Source organism: Amblyomma americanum, chromosome 4 (genome assembly GCF_052857255.1).
Source record: "Amblyomma americanum isolate KBUSLIRL-KWMA chromosome 4, ASM5285725v1, whole genome shotgun sequence".
Lineage (NCBI taxonomy): Eukaryota > Metazoa > Arthropoda > Arachnida > Ixodida > Ixodidae > Amblyomma > Amblyomma americanum.
In genome coordinates, this window is record NC_135500.1 from 9,753,612 (window position 1) to 9,774,043 (window position 20,432).

The following is a 20,432-nucleotide window of genomic DNA, read 5'->3' on the forward strand; positions in this document are numbered from 1 at the left end:
CATATTGTTCACAAGGTTCCTGGGGTAACCGTTACGCTCGAGATCCCTTTTTATCACCTTGTGTTCGTTGCTGAAGCTTTCCGGGTCTGCGCAGACATTTCTTGCACAGTTCAGTAGTGACGAGATAACTGATCGCTTGTGAGCCAAGGGGTGGGACGATTCAAAGTCGAGATATCGTCCGGAGTGCGTCGGCTTTCGGAACACGCTGAAACTTAAGCGGCACGCGGCACGCTTGATGTTGATGTCCAAAAACGGGATGCTGCCATTCATTTCCTTTTCCACGGTCTCTACAGGATTTAAAATACCTCATGAAAGGCCTTCAGAAAGTCACCAACGATATCACACTCTTAGGGCGCGGATTCCAGTCGGTAACCGTCGTCGAAAAAAAGAAAATTTAAAAGCAGCAGATTTCGTGAAATATGGCGATAAACTATGAGCGTGGTGATGAGGAGTTCGAGGGGTTTCTGAAAACTGTACATAGCATTGCGCCTATAAAATAGTTGGTTCACTGATACGCCGCGAAGACAGGCGACAGCAATTACAGAACCACGACGGCACCTTTCAACTCCCCAAATCAATGCTGACATTGGCCTTTTGGACGCTTCCACTGCGTTCGCCCAAAGGATTCTTCTCCAAGCATCATTCATTCATTCATTCATTCATTCATTCATTCATTCATTCATTCATTCATTCATTCATTCATTCATTCATTCATTCATTCATTCATTCATTCATTCATTCATTCATTCATTCATCTAGACATCTCAATCTAGACCTTACATGAGGGAGTGGGTGGTTATGGCAAACAAAGGTAATAAATTATGATGAGATGTTTTCGATGAGCTGCTTGAATGCTTGTGGGTTGATGATAGTGGCAACTTCGGTAGGCTGGTCATTCCAGTCTCGTGCTGTACGTAGGAAAAACGATTGCTGAAAGGTCACAGTATGGGATTTTGGGGGATACACTGTATTTTGATGGCGAAAGCGGGCGATGCGATGAGCTGTTTTCATGAAGGGGTTATCAGAAGGCATGGAATGGAAAAATTTATGGAAAAGGCTAAGACGTGCTATTCTACGGCGCGCAGCTAGGGTAGTAGTTTTATTTGCCCTTTTAGTTCGAAAATGCTGGCATTGTAGGAATAATTAGACAGAGTGAAGCGTGTCGCGCGATTCTGAACCGACTCGAGGGCGTTAGTCAGAATATTGTAGCGCGGGTCAAAAATAGCATTAGCCTACTCCTGCTTGGGTCGCACAAAATTTGAAAAGCAAGCTGTTTAATAGAAGGTGGAACGAGCGAAAGGTTGCGACGTAAGTAGCCTAACGCACGATTAGCAGAGTTTATTATGCGGTTAACGTGAGAAGTCCAAGTTAGGTCGCGGTAGATATGCACACCGAGATGTTTGAATGTTTCAGATGTTGCAATTTGCATGTTATTGATAGTATAATTGGGCTCAACGTAATTACGACGACGGTGAATAGACATTAACACGGTTTTAGAAACATTTAACGACATAAGCCAATATTTACACCAGTTCTGTATGTAAGGTGAGTTTGTAATGGCAAATGGTCGGCCGAATTAGTAATTGCTCGGGAAAAGACATTCATCGGCGAAGAGTCAGATATTAGAAGAAATATTACAAGGTAGGTCAGTAATATATATCAATAGGAGCTGCCCAAGTACGGTACCTTGCGGTACGCCTAACCACACCGGCGTTAAGGACGAAGGATGTGAGTTGGCATATACGAATTTTATAAATTTACGAATATTTATAAATTTTAATATTGCTCTAATCACAAGTCTAAATCCTGGAGTTCCCTAAGGTGGCACTTTTGGCTAGTTGGTATGACAGCGTAAAGTAACGGCGCTGGAGAGAGATGGCACACTGTGTATCGCTGCCTCCTATTTCTCCCGGGATGCATCTCTTGTCTACCTTACAACTCGTCAGAAACAAACACGGACAGCGTTCTCGCATCATTCCCAACGGCCGCTGTCTGCTAGCGTTTTCAAGCGACCTCAACAAGTCCTTCAACAATCTTGCCTTTTCCGTCCTCTCTTTCTCTTCCCCCTGGGTGCCTTTCTCAATATCCTACTACTGAGCATGCGTTCCCAGGCGCACAGTAGGCTTCACGCCGCGTCCTCGTCCGCGTCTCTTTGTTCAAACCTGCGCGTTCTTTTTGAAAGTTTATACCAACGCGCCCAAGCGTCAGTTATGACTTAGTCAATTGTTTGCTAACGTTCGCTTTGTTTTTATTCACCACACTTCTTTGACTGAGGCGGCCGTATCATCAACCTCTTTTTATTTCTATTGTTCAATTCTTTTTTAAGTGTTTTGATGCGTTAATTGCTGCCTTCTTGTCGATCGCTTCTGTTTTACCGTACTTACTCTGCCTGTTGCCTCGCATGGTTTTTATTTTTAAAATTTTTTTCGCACTTTACTTTTGCGACCATATCTTCCGCCTTTAATGTTTATTGCCATCACGTTATGGCACTTCCAGGAACCTATTTGGTCACCTTCCGTAGCCTCGCTGATGTTAATGGCATACACATATGCGGATGTCTCAACCATCGCATGGTTTTGTCTTCGTAAAGGTTTTGTATGTAGATCTAATTATATTTTTGCATATCATTATTTACATGATGTCGCCGTTTACTCTCATAATTAACATTGGTTTCTTGCATTGCTGAGAACATTTGCGTTTTTTTTTTTTCTCTCGTCAGCTTGTGGGTCGGCTCACGAGCTTTGGTTCAGTTGCGTTTACCTTGCTTTTTTTTAGGCCCATGTTGAGCGCACGGCTCGCAGTTATTTTTCTTGTTCTTTTTTGAGTTCTTTCTTCTAACGATGGTCGAGCGTTTCGAGGTGGCCTTTCGCACTGTCGACTGGCCAGCCGCATTAGGTGGTCCAGTCTCACTGGTGTATATCGTGCTGGTTTATGAAACAATAATAGGTTGGCAGTCAGCGCCCGTCCTGTGTTGTGTCTTTTGGGCCCTCACACTTTCGCGCTGAATTAATCTGTTGATCTCCTTATCGCAACCTTCTTCCGAAAGCTTGCTGAGTTGTCTTAAAACTTTTCAAAAACATTCCCGACCATATTTACCTGACCTAAATATGTGCACATGCATTAAACACATTCATTGCCTCCGTAGGTTGACGTTGATGATGGAGGACATCGACTATCAGCACACAATGCTCGACCAACTTAAAGGCCAAGTCCAAGAGGTTCAGCGGAAAATCTCTCTTTCGCTTATATACCTCGAAACAATGAAGCAAGTTTCGTCTAGAGCAGGTAAGATAGAAACAACCGTTTCCATTAATTTGTCTTGTTCTTTCAAGACGTTTTGTACATTTAGCCGTTGCTCTGACAAAAAAAAACTGATAGAGAAGGTAGGTTGCTTACAGATGATTTTTTTTTAAATATCGGCTCTATACAGAACAGCGATTCGGATGTGGAGTAAGAATTGTGAGCAATTATAGGAGAATGAAAGCAGAAGATAGGACAAATTTTTTTAAATCCCTAGCTAAGGCGCTATTGTTTCTCGGTTAACTCTTCATTTGCTGAGAAAAGGAAGTTTACATTGCGATGCCCATAAATTTTTTAATTGCAATTCAACACGCAGAGACAGGATATGCATTGCATACGAAGAAAAACTTTAGTCTGTCGTACAAAATATAATTATCATCAGCCTTACTACACCCAATGCAGGAGGAAGGCTACCTCAATATCTCGCTGATTAACTCTATCCTGTGAAAACTGCGGCCACCGTATCCCCACAAACTTCTTAATCTTATCCGCCAACCTAACTTTCGGTCGCCCCCTGCTACGCTTTCCTTCTCTTGGAATCCACTCCGTCAACCTTGAGGACCAGCGGTTATCGTCCCTTCCCATAACATGTCCTGCCCGAGCCTATTTATTCCTCGTGATTTCGAACTGTAACAGAAGTTCTGGTAAAGGTGTTATAAATAATGAAACGCGCAGCTCTTCTCTGTACTTTTTATAGTTTAGCAATATCCGTTTCTGTAAATTGGTTCTAAATTATACAACTGATTTATAATCCAAGAGACGTTCAGGTGGAGTAGAAGAGTGAAGCGCACGCCTGAGGAAAAATGTTTACTGTAAGCGTTTGCGAATACATAACTAATATGGGTACTCCACTTATGATCCTTCGATGTCCACAGCCTTAGGTACTTAGAGCTGGTTACTTCAGGAAGCAAGGTATTATTAATACTGTAGTAAAAAAGCAAAGGTCTCTTCTTATGCATTATTCTTATGGAAACAGTTTTGTTATTATTGATGACCATCTGACAGTCTTGACACCAAGAAACAACGTTTTGAAGCGCACTGTTCAATAACTGGTCCGATATGCTGGTAATTCAGATTACAGAACACAGCCATTGGCAAATTGGCAAAAATTTTAATGTTAAAGGGACGCTGAAACGTTTTTCAAATCGCATGAAGCGCTGTTTTTGGGAAAAAGGACCTTCAAAATCATGCGCGTAAATTTTCTCCCGAGTCTATCCGCAAACAGAGCTGCAATCGCTTCTTAGAAACCCGCCGCCGGCACGCCCTCGTCGCTTCCGGAAGCGCCGGGTGGGGGGACGGCAGAGAGGGAGAACTGGCGGAAGTGACGCCATTCACGGAGAGTCGGCCTGCCGTCCGGCTGCGCTTGCTTCGCTGCGGCCCGCGCTTTGGCGAACCACATATCAACGTAATCTTCTGGTAGTGCCGTTTACTTTCTCTCCTTTGGGCGTTCCGTGTAATGCTTGAAGCCTTTATATAAACCAGTTTTGGTATGGCACTCCTTTCGAACAGCGCTCAGCGCACAGCTTGGTAGAATCCGTCGGTTGTTCTCCCCCGCCTCTTCCACGATAACCAGACAACCTGGTTTTACGCAGCATGCCGAAACTGCTTGAACAAAATATGCGCAGCAATATTTCTCTTTTCATTATATTACTTTCTTACCTGCTTGTAAACTCTTTGCCTTTTCCAGCTGGTTCACATCCATGCTGAGCTAAGGGCACTTCCAGCACTGTCTTTAAGGCACACAGTCTTTTTTGAGCTCGTTACGCACTCTGTGCGTTTTTGCTTTTTCCTGATTGCTTGCACCTCATGGCCGCACAAGAAATTCTCTTAATCTTTCATCAGCGCGTAGCACATGCAGCTGCACCTAACTTAGCAAAAAACCGATTATATAAGCCCAGTATACTTGAGCAAAGCAAACATCTGCATTCATGAGCGCTTGGTCATGGCTCACGATCGGCAATGGCGCCAGAATTCATACAAATTTGTCCTTGAGTCAGAACGGCAAAGTGGTCGAGCAGCGGTGCGCATATATCTGCCACACGTGATTCTGCTCGTTATCTCGATACGCAACGGCAGCAACTATATCTCGCACCGCACTAGTTTTCATGAGCAGCACTGCGAGCTCCGAAACACAGCCATAATTATTGTTCAAATGCGTGTTCAGCACGCAAAAAAAAAACAACGTACGGGGGGGGGGGGGGGGGGGGCAAGTGCACAAGCTTCATGGTTGAACAGTAGCCCGAACATGCGACGACAAAAGGAAAGCACACACGGGAGCTTCCTCCCGGAGCCTCGTCTCTTCGCGTTGCAGTACAGCACTCCCACTCCAACTCATCCAGTTTGGTACTCTTTTGTAGTTCGAAAAGGTCTTCGGGGGTTTTTAGGCATCTAACTATAAATAAATGAACAAACAAATGCTTTACCTCGCGCGACTCGTGTAAGCGTGCCGGTGATCTGAATTAGATCATGTTTACAGGCGTTACAAGAAGTTCGTGGCCAGGCTTTTATGCAGCAGCGGTACACAAAAACGTTTCGGCGCAATTTACTTTTTTCTTTTAATGCCACTTGCACCTGCACAAAACATATGCATGCGCATGCACCCACGCAAAACATACTATAAGTCGAGACTTGGTTTTCGTTTTACCCTAGTAGGACGTGAAAGACCCATACTGGGTTAACGAAATTTCCAGCTTGCACGCGCCGCCATGCAGTCGCTTGTCTATTGCTTAGCTTCTTATCAGGCGGGGGCACCAGTTTTATGTTTAGTGTGTAGTTCTCAACGGTTTCGGAATAGGTTTGCGCGCGCTCGTCAAGGTTCCGACAGTCCTGCGGTTCCATAATTACCCGGAAGCAGAGAATATGGGAATGCGCTGACTACCCCGGAGTCGACGAAGGTATTGATAGCAGAGAAAGCTTGGAAGCCCTGCTGCGCAGCGAAGAACCCGCTCGTCAGAAACAAGCCAAACTGCCTGGTGGCTGAGGCCGCGAAGAGATAAAATCTATTTGTTAGCCTTTAATCACGCAGGCTCCGGCCCCCGCCCTCCAGGCCTGCGTGCCGGGGGCGGTGAGTAGTAAGGGGCCTCCATTTCCGGTAGAAATAAAAGCTGTCATCCACCCATCCATCCAGTCGAGATTTACAACACGTGAAAATGTCGCGACTTTACTTTCGCTGCCGGCGCACTCCGCGGCGTCGTTGGTTCCGCCGTTTTCTGAAGCTGCTGATGGCTCGAACATGCATGGTGAAAGTCCAAGCTGCTCAACACTGCTTGAATTATTCATAATTTCCAAAACGTAGTCCTTAAAAGCCCCCTGAAAACACGTGCTACGCAGCAACGCCGTCGGTGCCGGCCGGAGATCCCCTGGATGATGTCACGACGGTCCCGACCAATCGCGGGCAAGAGGTTCGCCCGGCGCCCTGAGGCAATGAGGCGCGTTTTCTTCTAAAAAACTACCTTTTGCGTTTATTTCCGCTCTTTTTGAATGAGGTATTCTGTTTTAGCGGACTAAAAGCTACAAAATGACGTAGAGAACTCATTTTTTTCGAAAAGTGCTTCAGCTTCCCTTTAACAGGAATATTGTGCAGAATATCATAAAGAATGAATGGAACGGGCTTTCGCGGGACGTGGTCAGTTCCACAAACCAATCGTATGTGATGTCGTGTCTCTGTTATAGACGCAGTGTGTTTGTTCATGCTCTTATTTTTTGCATTTTTTTTAAACTCAGAGTTGTTCTTGCTTCTGTGCTCGTTTTGTTTTTATTTTGTGTGTGCTTGCTTTGTTGCATCGCGTTGTACAACGATTTAAGTTTGTTCCACTCCTGCCTTCGCTACCAAATGGCGGCTGGCGGTATTGAATAAAATAAATAAATAGTATATTACAGAAACATTAGGGGCCCTAACACAGATTCCTGGGGCACTCCTGAATCAACCGCTGCTGATGCCGAGAAAGTGTCACGAAAAGAAATAGTTTTCTGCTTGTTACGTAGGCTGCAATCCATTCTGTTAACTGATTATTACAGAAAACTTTACGTAATTTATGATGAACGTTTTTATGAGAAACTTTATCAAATACCTTCGAGAAATTCATGAATATTTCGTCAATCTGTGTACCTTTAGTATGTGAAGTTCCGAAATCATTGATTGCTGCAATCAGCTGAGTACACGTCGAAAACTCTTTTCTAAAACCGTGTTGATATTTTGTTAGAAAATTTTATGAATCAAGAAATTCCAGTATTTGATTACGTATAATGCGCTCGAGTAATCTGCAGGTTGTTGATGTCAGCGATATTGGGCGGTGGTTTTTAATAAAGCACGTTTTCCACTAATATCTAACGGTTTGATCTAAGCGGTAACTCAATCATTTGGTAGTTCATCATCACGTAATGGTTTTCTGCATGCAAGTACTACATGAAAAATAAAACACGCAGATACTTGGAAAACCCACTCTGCATAGCTTTGAATAAATGCATTTGGGATGTTGTCGGGACCTCGGAACTTGTTTACAATAAGCTTTGACAGCACGTTGAAAATACCTGGTTCAAAAATTAAATTGTGAGGTCGTGCATACAATGCAAGGAGACATTGAAAGACGGCAGGGCACCATCATCTTTCGTAAAAACAGATTTAAAATGGTCATTAAAAGCGTTGAATATTATTTCCGAGACAGCTACCTGCCCTTTTCGTTGGTATCGCAGTTCAAGCATTTAGGTTAAATTGCCCTCCAGAATTTTTCTGGCGACGACGTTATAAAGTTGCGTAGGAATTCCCCATAGTATGGTGAGGGTGCGGGTTAGTTAGTGATGCATTGTAAGACGAAAAGCGCAAAAAAAAAAAACACACGGAAGCAAGAAAGACGAAAGAGAGGCGCCGGTCCTTCGTCTTTCTTGGGTCTGTGTGTCTTCTTTCGCGATTTTCATCGTACAATTCCTCATTGTAGCGTTTTATTGTTTATGGCTACATGACCTTTACTTTAGGGGAAAAATCTGAAATTATAGAAGCATTAAAACACGCCTTTCTCAGATTAAGCCTTTTTAGTGGCCTCCGGAACTTTAATATTTCCCAGGAAATCCACCGGTTCTTACTTTTTGGTTTCTTGACAATGTTTTGCACAAAACACATACAGTTGTTCACAGTTTATTCAAAACGGCGCTAAAGAATGTGCATGTTATCAGTTGTATAGAAGAAGTCGTCAAAATGAAAAGAAATGACATCTATGATTTACATTTCATCTGCTTTAGAAAAATTTGGAAATGTAAAGCCTTACTGATTTAGTTGCCCCGCCGCGGTGGCTCAGTGGTTAGGGCGCTCGACTACTGATCCGGAGTTCCCGGGTTCGAATCCGACCGCGGCGGCTGCGTCTTTATGGAGGAAAAACGCTAAGGCGCCCGTGTGCTGTGCGATGTCAGTGCACGTTAAAGATCCCCAGGTGGTCGAAATTATTCCGGAGCCCTCCACTACGGCACCTCTCTCTTCCTTTCTTCTTTCACTCCCTCCTTTACCCTTCCCTCACGGCGCGGTTCAGGTGTCCAAAGATATATAAGACAGATACTGCGCCATTTCCTTTCCCCAAAAAACCAATCACTGATTTAGTTTGTAGGGCCAGAAGACACACTTAGGAGCACAGCTCGGTGGTCAGAAACTCCTGGAACTATTTCACAGTGTACTTTACAAGCTGTACTGCCGCTAACAAAAAAAAACATATTGGACAGATTTGAAATTACCTTGAATGCTTGTATGCTCTTGAAATACTTGCGAACAATCAAAATCAAAGACGATGACCAGGAGAATATCGCCTGATGCATCACTCGATTTACTGTGCGACATAGTAAACCAGTTCAAACTAAGCAAATTAAAGTCTCCTGTCAAATTAACCCAATCACTGGGCTCATGTATTTCCAAAGTCCTTTTGAACGTTTATGGCAGACGTAGGAAGTCTGTACATTGCTTCCAACACATATTCAACATTACCATAACAAGCTTTACAAAAAATTGATTCTGCGTTAGATACAACTGGCATCTTTAGCAAATTTAGGCATATCTTGAAAGAAATACACACACCACCGCTTTTTCTGCCGCCACCTTTTCTAGCAATACTTGCTGTTGGACTAGTTGGTTCATCATAAACTTGAAGGGCGCAAAGGAACAAACATAGGAACACCTCCCGAACAAACCTCGGCTTCGGGAGGGGGTGAATTCGACTCCCGCTGCTGGCCGGTTACCCACCGGTTTGCTCAAAATGGGTACAAGCTATGGCCTGGCCTGGTGCTCGGCTTGCTAGGGTTGCATGGCTTGGCAAAGGAGCCTGCGCCTTCAACTCCCGTCCTTGTGGACTTGGTCCAAAAAAAAAAAGTTACCACACGAAGCAGATTTAACGTTTCTTGACCGCGGAGGTTATCTCTGATCCGTCAAGGCAACTGTGGTCAAGACCTTTTCCCCAAGCATCTCAACCCAGAATAGCCGAGCACCAGGCTGGCGGAAACCTTGCACCCATTAGAAAACCAGTGGGTACCCGGCGGCACTGGGGATCGAACCCAGCACCTCCCGAATGCGAGGCGGATGCTCTACCACAAGGCCACGCTTCGGTCACTACCGAAGCGAATCACCTTTTCACCGAATCACCAAAATAGTCTTTTTAGAAGATGTCAAAGTTGAATGGCGCAGAGGAACGAACACAGGAAAAAATTAGACAGAAAGAGCGCCTAACGCATGAGAAAGGAGCCCACGCCTTCACATCTTCGGTGTGAGTGACGGGGAAAACGAATCTATAAAAACGGGCCACAAATGGGCTCCTACCGCACAAGGCAGATTTAAACGTTGCTTGACGGAGGAACTTATCGCTGATCCTTCAAGGCTGCTGTGGTCAAGACCATTTTCCCAAGCATCTGACCCCAGAAAAACCGAGCACCAGGCCGGGGAAAATCTTGTACCAATTAAAAACCGGTGGGAACCTGGCGGCACTGGGGACCGAACCCAGCACCTCCCGAATGCGAGGCGGATGCTCTACCACAATGCCACGCTTCGGTCACTACCGAAGCGAATCACCTTTTCACCGAATCACGGAATTAGTCTTTTAGAAAAGGTCATGAAGTTGAATGGCGCAGAGGAACAAACACAGGAAAAAAACAGACAGAAAGAGCGCCTAACGCATGAGAAAGGAGCCCACGCCTTCACATCTTCGGTGTGAGTGACGGGGAAAACGAATCTATAAAAACGGGCCACAAATGGGCTCCTACCGCACAAGGCAGATTTAAACGTTGCTTGACGGAGGAACTTATGGCTGATCCGTCAAGGCTGCTGTGGTCAAGACCATTTTCCAACGCATCTCACCTCAGAAGAACCGAGCACCAGGCCGGGGAAAATCTTGTACCCATTAAAAACGGGTGGGTACTTGGCGGCACTGGGGATCGAACCCGGCACCTCCAGAATGCGAGGCAGATGCTCTGCCACAAGGCCACGCTTCGGTCACTACCGAAATTTGGCCTTGTGGTAGAGCATCCCACCGAAGCGGCGCCTTGTGGTAGAGCATTCGCCGAAGCGTGGCCTTGTTACTGTTACTGCTTTTGCAAGCAGTTCTTGTCTGTATGAGACTCCTCTACACCATAAATTATCAAATTATTTCTACGTCCCCTATTTTTATGATCATCGACCTTATCCTCTAAAGAAGACAGCTGTTTATTCAGTCCAGATACTGCGGTCTCAAAATCTTTTACCCTGCATTTCAGCGAAGCAAGAGTTGATAATTTCTTTTCAATTATTTCTATTCTCCTTGTGAGAAGTGAAGCGTTTTGTTCCATATTTATTTGAGATGCCTTATTTTCTTCAATAACGTACTGCATTTTGCATGGCCAGCCAGCAGTTCATGCACCATTATCTTTCCGGTTCGCCCGGGGTTTTACTCTATATCTCCGCCAAGCAAAAGATTCCTAGGCAAGCAAAGCACGTAACTCAAAAACACAACGCACAGTGGGCAGGACAGCAGCAGAAATCAACGGGAATCACTGCGGTAGCATTTAGAAGGCAAATAATTAATGACCTGAGCTGCAAAGCAGAACAGATTTTTCAGAATGTTTCCGGTTGTGCTGCTGCCATTCCCACTGCCGATGATTGATCTCCTTGCTTCTTTTAAAGCAGCAGTATCGGTCACGTGAGATGGCTTTGTCGATGTCGCTGTGATGCCATTCGCGGTGACGAAGTCCATTAATTGGCGATCCAAATTAGGTGTGCCCCACGCTTGAATCTTTTGATGTTCAGACCAAGATTACGGGATGGCCTGACGCGTTTAGATGCCGGAAAGTCGGCACAAGGCGTTGGCTGGCAGCAAAGCAGGGCAGCCATAACCTGAAGTGCAAAGCAAAACGTATTTTTTAGCATGTTGCCGCTTCTGCTGCTGCGACGATCACTGTCGACGATTGGTATCGTAGCTGCTTTTAAAGCAGCAGTACAGGTCACGCGAGATGGTCTTGTCGATATCATTGTGATGCAATGTGCCGTGACAAAGACGATTAATTTGCGATCGAAAGCGTGGTATCCCCATGTGCAGAAATTTCTATGTCCAAGCCAAGATTATGGGATGGTCTGATGCTTACTGTGAACGGAAAGTCGGCACAAGGCGTTGGCTGGCAGCAAAGCAGAGCAGCCATAACGTTTAATGCAAAGCAAATCTGAATTTTCAGCATGTTTCTAGCTGTGCTGCTCCGATTCCCACTGCTGATGCATGGACTCGTTGCTTCTTTTTAAGCAACAGCATCGGTCACGTGATATGGCCGTGTCGATTTGGTTGTGATACAATGTGCCGCAGAGAAGTCGATAAATTGGCAATCAAAGGCCTAGCTGGTGTGCCCAACGTTCGAACATTTCCATGTCCAGGCCAAGATCATGATATGCGCTGGTCTGTTCAATTGTCGAAAAGTCGGCACAAGGTATTGGATAGCAGCAAAGCAGGGCAGCCGTAACCTAAATTGCAAAACAAAGCCAATTTTTCAGAATGGTACCGTTAGTGATGCTGAGATGCCCACTGCCAATTAAAGGTCTCCTTGTTTCTTTTAAAGCAGCAGTACCTTTCACGTGAGATGGCCTTGTCGATGTCATTGTGATGCCATGTGCCGTGACGAAGTCGACTAAATGGTGATCCAAGGCGAGGTATCCCCACGTGCGAACTTTTTCATGTCCAGGCCAATATTGCGGGATGCCCTGATGTGTTGAATTGCCATAAAGTCGGCAAAATTTGATGCTTCGCATCAAAACATTGCAGGCATAACCTGAAGTGCAAAGAAAAACGGATTTTTCAGCATGTTGCCGGTTATGCGGCTCCGCTGCCCACTGCTGATGAATGGTCTCGTTGCTTCTTTTAGAGCGGCGGTACCGGTCAAGTGAGATGCCCTTGTCGATTTTGTTGTGATACCTGGTGCCGGGGCAAATTCGAACAATTGGCGATCCATGGTGAATTCTGCCCCACGTGCGAACTTCACCATGTCCAGGCCAAGAATACGGGATGCCCTCATGCGTTCAATTGCCGGAAAGTTGGCACGAGGCGCTAGCTGACCTCAAAGCAGGGCAGCCATAACCTGAAGTGCAAAGCAAAACGAAAAAGCAGCATGTTGCTGGCCGTGCTTCTGCGATTCTTATTGCCGATGAATGCTCTTGTCGTTTTTAAACCAGCAGTATCGGCGCTGTGAGACGGCCTTTTTTATTTCGTTTTGATGTCATGTGCCGTGAAGAAGTCGATTAATCGACGATCCAAGGCGAAGTTTGACCCACGTGCGAATTTTTCCATATCCAGGCCAAGATTACGGGATGCCCTTATGTGTTCAATTGCTAGAAAATCGGCACAAGGCATTGGCTGGCAGCAAAGCAGGGCAGCCGTAACCTGAAGTGCTAAGCAAAACGGGTTTTTCACCATGTTACCAGTTTTCAGGCTGCGACGCCCACTGCGAATTATGGTATGGTTCCTTCTTATAAACCAGCAGTAACAGTCACGTGAGACGGTGTTGTCGTGTTCATTGCGATGCCATGTGCCGTTGCGAAGTCAATTATGTGACGATCCAAGGCGAGGTGAGCCCCATATGTGAAGTATTCCACGTCCATTCCAAGACTACGAGATGCCATTGTGCATTCAGTCCAGAAAGTAGGCACAAAGCGTTAGCTGGCAGCAAAACAGGGCAGCCATAACAGGAACTGCAAAGCAAAACAAATTTTTCACCATGCATGCGCAAGCTTGTTGCGCATGCTCTTATTTATGGTATCCTCAGATATGGAGTCACTGTATATTATCATTGCTCAAAAACTTGGCGAATGAAGTTAAATGCCATACTAAGAAACATCCTTCGATCCGTGGCATACAACACGGATGCTTCACCTGACTGCAATTTGTTTTCGCTTTTACAGCTGCCCTCTTTTGATGCCCTCTTCCATCATGTAGGTATTCGTGCTCACTTTTGGGAGAGTGAATTTTTGGTTCCTTTCATTCCTGTTCGTTCTTTTCGACATCACCCCCGTTTCACGGTATTTCGCTGCTACACTCATTATGGCCACTTCACTCGTAATTATTACATACCCAAAATGTTTAATTCTTTGCCTGATTCGATCTTTTCAGTTTCTTCGCTGTCACAATTAAGGAACTTCTTGAAAACCTATATGTCGGTTATTTAATCTGCTTTCTTTTTCTTGTTTGCTTTTCATATTAAGGTTTATCATTGTTTACTTGCTTGTCACACCTGTTTTTCATGTCATTCACCGACTGCCGAGTACTGCCCGACAAGCCTTTATGGCTTGGGCAGACTTGTCCTAATATGAAAAACGTAGCGCAAAGAAACGAGGACACAGAAAGACGGACAACACACGGCGCTTACTTCCAACAATGGTTTATTTCAGAAAGAAAAAGTGGTTTTATAACGAAATCACGACCAACACGCCGTCAAACCATGTGCTAGCAAAGCGTATCAGCCAGATATGCGAGCTCTTTCGCCATCAATGATACAGAGGGGGTACTCACACAATCATCTTTCAAAAGTGATATCCATTCCGCTTCTATGATTTCTCGTGTCAACCGGTTATTGTGCACTTTTAAAACCATGAATTGTTCAAGAAGCGGTATGCAGTGACATGACCGGCAGTGGACTGACAACCCTTTTCCACGCATATCATCTACGTCACGCCCATGCTCTCGAAGCCTATCATTCAGGCATCTGCCGGTTTGCCCTACATTCTGCTTGCCACAGGAAAGAGGATTTTGATAAATGACATTTTCAATACAATGGACAAACTTTTTCCTATGTTTTTTTGTACAACCAACACCGTTGTTAGATTTTTTGAAATGTTTCGTACACAGATGACTCAACTTCTTAGGCGCCGGAAAAACCACTCTGGCTCCAGAACGTTGCGCTATTTTTTTGAGATTATGAGAAAACTTATGAAAATAAGGAATGACGGCAACTTTTTCTTTCTTACTCATGGCTTCCTGGTTATCCTGGCCTTTTTTTATTGCAGACTTTCTTCAAAACACCTTCCGCCACAGACACTAGGACATGGGAAGGGTAACCAGCATTCTCAAGCCTCTTACATTGCTGAGAAAAACTTTCATGCATGAGGTGCGGGCAAGACTTCTTCAAACAATTAAAAAATGAAAGTCTAGCAATAGATCTTTTTACGAGCTTAGAATGGGCTGAATGAAAAGGTAACAATGGTTTTTCGCCGCGGGGTTTGAACATCCAGCACGTCCGATCATGATGCATTGTGATGCTGATGTCAAGGAATTGGATAAACCTGTTTTCAGGTAGTTCAAACGTTAGTTCAAGAGGACTAAAATGGTTACGAAAAAGGTTGAGAACATTAAGAACATCATCCTTAAAGGAACTGTCATTACTGTTAAGAACAATCAGAAAGTCGTCAACGTACCTAAAAATATTGATTACATTGGTATCTTTTACAATATCAGCAAACGACCTATCCAAACGGGCTAAAAACAAATCGCTGAGGATGGGTGCAATGCAGGAACCTATACAGATGCCATCTTTCTGAAGATAAGGTTTTTCATCCCATACAATGAACGTTGACTTGAGATATAATTTCAAAAGTTCTATAAATCCATTCACCAAGATGCCAGAAGCATTTTTAAAAGCAATCGGCCCTTGCTGGTCTATACATTCTTCAATACAAGATAACAAAGCATCATGCGGAATGGAATAATACAGATCTTTTATGTCCACAGAGAAAGCGCATAGGCCTTGTCCTTCATGTGACCTGAAAAAATCTAGAACCTGCTCAGAATTACGGACAAGAAAGGGATCCTGAATAGAAAGCAGCTTTAGTTTTTCTTGTAGGCGCATGGCAACCGATTTTTGCCAAGTACCATTCTCGGATACAATAACTCGGAAAGGAACATCAGTTTTATGGGTTTTTTGCACTGCACTGCACTGCATGTCACTGCATACCGCTTCTTGAACAATGCATGGTTTTAAAAGTGCACAATAACTGGTTAACACGAGAAATCATAGAAGCGGAATGGATATCACTTTTGAAGGATGATTGTGTGAGTACCCCCTCTGTATCATTGATGGCGAAAGAGCTCGCATATCTGGCTGATACGCTTTGCTAGCACATGGTTTTACGGCGTGTTGGTCGTGATTTTGTTATAAAACCACTTTTTCTTTCTAAAATAAACCGTTGTTGGAAGTAAGCGCCGTGTGTTGTCCGTCTTTCTGTGTCCTCGTTTCTTTGCGCTACGTTTTTCACCTTGAAGTTATGAACCAACAAGACCAAGTATATACCCTTCTGAAATATATTTCTAGTACAACGGGCCCTTTTATGTGTTCTGTGGATACTTCGACTGTCATAGCCATCATTGCTGTCGCAACCAGTCGCGCTAGGACATTCTCGTTTTGCTGCCGGAATAATCTTCTACCAGATGAGGTGACGCGTCTCTTCGGTGGGTTTATTCCTTCACGAGGACATGGCGTCAGAGTGTGCAAGATTCTGAAGGCTGAGTCGTTTCGACAAGCTCGTCTCTACAAGGAATTGCTGCATCTTCTTGTTCACCAAAGGTCGAGCCAATCCACAGCAAGGAACAAGCTTCGAGAGTGCCAGCGGCTTGTCACTCAGACTACGGACTTCGTTTGGCAGCGACAACTGAGCTCTCTCAGAAGTCAGCTTGGCAACAAGACATCTTCACCCCGGTATGTCATCCATACCCCGCAAGGACTGGATCTTCCTGACCATGTAAAATCTGTTCTATCGTTGGGTCCTAAGTTTGCTCTGGAACCAAGTACGTCTTCAGCGGAGCGGCTCACGTTCGTTCACCAGATTTCCCGAATCGTCCCTGAACAAGAGGCTGACCGGTGTGTTTCGGCAGGCGTCGATACCTTGGTGAGATGTAAGTGGCAGCCTTCCAGACTTCCTGTAAATCGTGTTAAGTCGTATCTCGAGAAGCATTCATTGTGCCTCCTTTCTGCGGATAAAGAAGGAGGGTTTGCAGTGTTTCCGTCTGGTATATTTAATGAGAAAGCGTGTGAAGCTCTGTCCTCCGCTTTCAACTGCCACCCAACTGTAAACATTTTAAAGAAAAAAGCTGAAGCGAAGAAACTGTGCAAAAAGTTAGACCTTGGTTCTGTTTTGAAAAGAATTATGGATTGTAAAAAGGACTTCCTTCACGTTTTCTTCAATGCAAAAACCCATAAAACTGATGTTCCTTTCCGAGTTATTGTATCCGAGTATGGTACTTGGCAAAAATCGGTTGCCATGTGCCTACAAGAAAAACTAAAGCTGCTTTCTATTCAGGATCCCTTTCTTGTCCGTAATTCTGAGCAGGTTCTAGATTTTTTCAGGTCACATGAAGGACAAGGCCTATGCGCTTTCTCTGTGGACATAAAAGATCTGTATTATTCTATTCCGCATGATGCTTTGTTATCTTGTATTGAAGAATGTATAGACCAGCAAGGGCCGATTGCTTTTCAAAATGCTTCTGGCATCTCGGTGAATGGATTTATAGAACTTTTGAAATTATATCTCAAGTCAACGTTCATTGTATGGGATGAAAAACCTCATCTTCAGAAAGATGGCATCTGTATAGGTTCCTGCATTGCACCCATCCTCAGCGATTTGTTTTTAGCCCGTTTGGATAGGTCGTTTGCTGATATTGTAAAAGATACCAATGTAATCAATATTTTTAGGTACGTTGACGACTTTCTGATTGTTCTTAACAGTAATGACAGTTCCTTTAAGGATGATGTTCTTAATGTTCTCAACCTTTTTCGTAACCATTTTAGTCCTCTTGAACTAACGTTTGAACTACCTGTAAACAGGGTTATCCAATTCCTTGACATCAGCATCACAATGCATCATGATCGGACGTGCTGGATGTTCAAACCCCGCGGCGAAAAACCATTGTTACCTTTTCATTCAGCCCATTCTAAGCTCGTAAAAAGATCTATTGCTAGCCTTTCATTTTTTAATTGTTTGAAGAAGTCTTGCCCGCACCTCATGCATGAAAGTTTTTCTCAGCAATGTAAGAGGCTTGAGAATGCTGGTTACCCTTCCCATGTCCTAGTGTCTGTGGCGGAAGGTGTTTTGAAGAAAGTCTGCAAAAAAAAAAAAGGCCAGGATAACCAGGAAGCCATGAGTAAGAAAGAAAAAGTTGCCGTAATTCCTTATTTTCATAAGTTTTCTCATAATCTCAAAAAAATAGCGCAACGTTCGGGAACCAGAGTGGTTTTTTCGGCGCCTAAGAAGTTGAGTCATCTGTGTACGAAACATTTCAAAAAATCTAAAAACGGTGTTGGTTGTACGAAAAAACATAGGAAAAAGTTTGTCCATTGTATTGAAAATGTCATTTATCAAATTCCTCTTTCCTGTGGCAAGCAGTATGCAGGGCGAACCGGCAGATGCCTGAATAATAGGCTTCGAGAGCATGGGCGTGACGTAGATGATATGCGTGGAAAAGGGTTGTCAGTCCACTGCCGGTCATGTCACTGCATACCGCTTCTTGAACAATGCCTGGCTTTAAAAGTGCACAATAACCGGTTGACACGAGAAATCATAGAAGCGGAACGGATATCACTTTTGAAAGATGATTGTGTGAGTACCCCCTCTGTATCATTGATGGCGAAAGAGCTCGCATATCTGGCTGATACGCTTTGCTAGCACATGGTTTGACGGCGTGTTGGTCGTGATTTCGTTATAAAACCACTTTTTCTTTCTGAAATAAACCATTGTTGGAAGTAAGCGCCGTGTGTTGTCCGTGTTTCTGTGTCCTCGTTTCTTTGCGCTACGTTTTTCACCTTGAAGTTATTAACCAACAAGCCCAAGCTTATACCCTTTTGTCCTAAGAATTGTAAATGTGCCGTCTGAAAATAAAGGTGTTTATTATTATTTTTCTGCTGCGACGCCCATTGCCAATGATTGTAGGGTTGCTTCTTATAAAGCAGCACTAATGGTCTCGTGAGATGGTGTTGTCGTGTTCATTGCGATGCCATGTGCCGTTGCGAAGTCAATTATGTGACAATCCAGGGCGAGGTGCGCCCCATGTGTAAAGTTTTCCATGCCCAGTCCAAGATTACGAGATGTCATTGTGTATTCAGTTGCCAGAAATTCGGCATAAGGCGTTAGCTGGCAGCAAAACAGGGTAGCCATAACCGGAAGTGCAAATCAAAACAAATTTTTCGCCATGTTACTGTTTTTCCTGCTGCGACGCCCATTGCCAATTATTTTAGCGTTGCTTCTTATAAAGCAGCAGTAATGGTCACGTGAGATGGTGTCGTCGTGTTCATTGCGATGCCATGTGCCGTTGCGAAGTCAATTATGGACGATCCAAGGCGAGGTGCGCCCCATGTGTGAAGTTTTCCATGTCCAGTCCAAGATTACGAGATACCATTGTGCGTTCAGTTGCCAGAAAGTCGACACAAGGCATTGGCTGGCAGCAAAACAGAGCAGCCATAACCGGAAGTGCAAAGCAAAACTAATTTTTCACCATGTCTTTTCCTGCTGCGGCGCCCACTGCCAATTATGGTAACGTTGCTTCTTATAAAGCATCAGTAACTGTCACGTGAGGTGTCGTTTTCGTTACGGTGCCATGCGCCGTTGCGATGCCGAAAAATTGGCGATCCAAGGCGATGTGTGCGTAAAGTTTTCCATGCGTAAAGTTTTCCATGTCCAGTCCAAGATTACGGGATGCCATTGTGCGTTCAGTTGCAACCAAGTCGACACAAGGCGTCAGCTGGCAGCAAAATAGGGCAGCCATCACCGGAAGTGCAAAGAAAAACGAATTTTTCAGAACGTTGCCGGCTGTGCTGCGGCAATGCCCACTGCGCATGAATGGTCCCGCTGCTTTTGTTAAAGCCGCAGTATCGTTCATGTCAGGAGGCCTTGTCGATGTCGGTGTGATGCCATGCGCCGTGACGATGTTGATTAATTGTCGATCCAACGCGAGGTATACCCCATGTGCGAACTTTTCTCTGCTCAGGCCAAGACTACGGGATACCCTCATGCGTTCAAGTGCCCGAAAGTTGGCACGAGGTGCTGGCTGGCAGCAAAGCAGATCAGCCATAACCCGAACTGCAAATCAAAACGATATTTCAGCATGTTGTCGGCTGTGCTACTGCTATGCCCACTGCCGATGAATGGTCTTGTTGCTTCTTTTAAAGCAGCAGTATCGGTTCAGTGAGTAGGCCTTGTCGATGACGATGTAATGCCATGCGCCATGACGAAGTCAATTAACTGCGATTCAAGGCAAGGTGTTCCCCCACGTGCGAACTCTTCCATGTCCAGGACAAGAACTATATGGTCTCATGCGTTCAATGCCAGAAAGTCGGCACTAGGCCTTGGCTGGCAGCAAAACAGGGCTGTCATAACGCGAATTGCCAGTAGAACAGATTTTTCAGAATTTTGTTGGTTGTGCTGCTGCAAGGCCCACCGATTATGAATGCTCTCGTTGCTTCTTTTAAAGCAGCAGTATTGGTCGCGTGAGATGGTCTTGTCGATGTTCCTGTGATGTCATGCGCCTAGACGAAGTCGATTATTGGCGATCCAAGGCTGGGCCCCACGCGCGATATTTTCCATGTCCTGGCCAAGACTACGGGATGGCCTGAGGCGTTAATTTGCCTGAAATTCGGCACAAAGGGTAGCAACACAGGGCAGCCGTAACAGA

The 20,432-nt window shown here is 44.7% G+C and overlaps 1 protein-coding gene across 1 annotated transcript in view; it reads left to right on the forward strand.

Moving 5' to 3' along the window:
- LOC144127786 (ADP-ribose pyrophosphatase, mitochondrial-like) overlaps positions 1-20,432 on the forward strand; it is a 364,491-nt gene that overhangs the window by 35,513 nt on the left and 308,546 nt on the right. Inside the window, exon 2 of the mRNA XM_077660694.1 lies at positions 3,146-3,285. Coding sequence (XP_077516820.1) covers positions 3,146-3,285 — 140 coding nt within the window. The remainder of the gene's footprint in view (positions 1-3,145; positions 3,286-20,432) is intronic.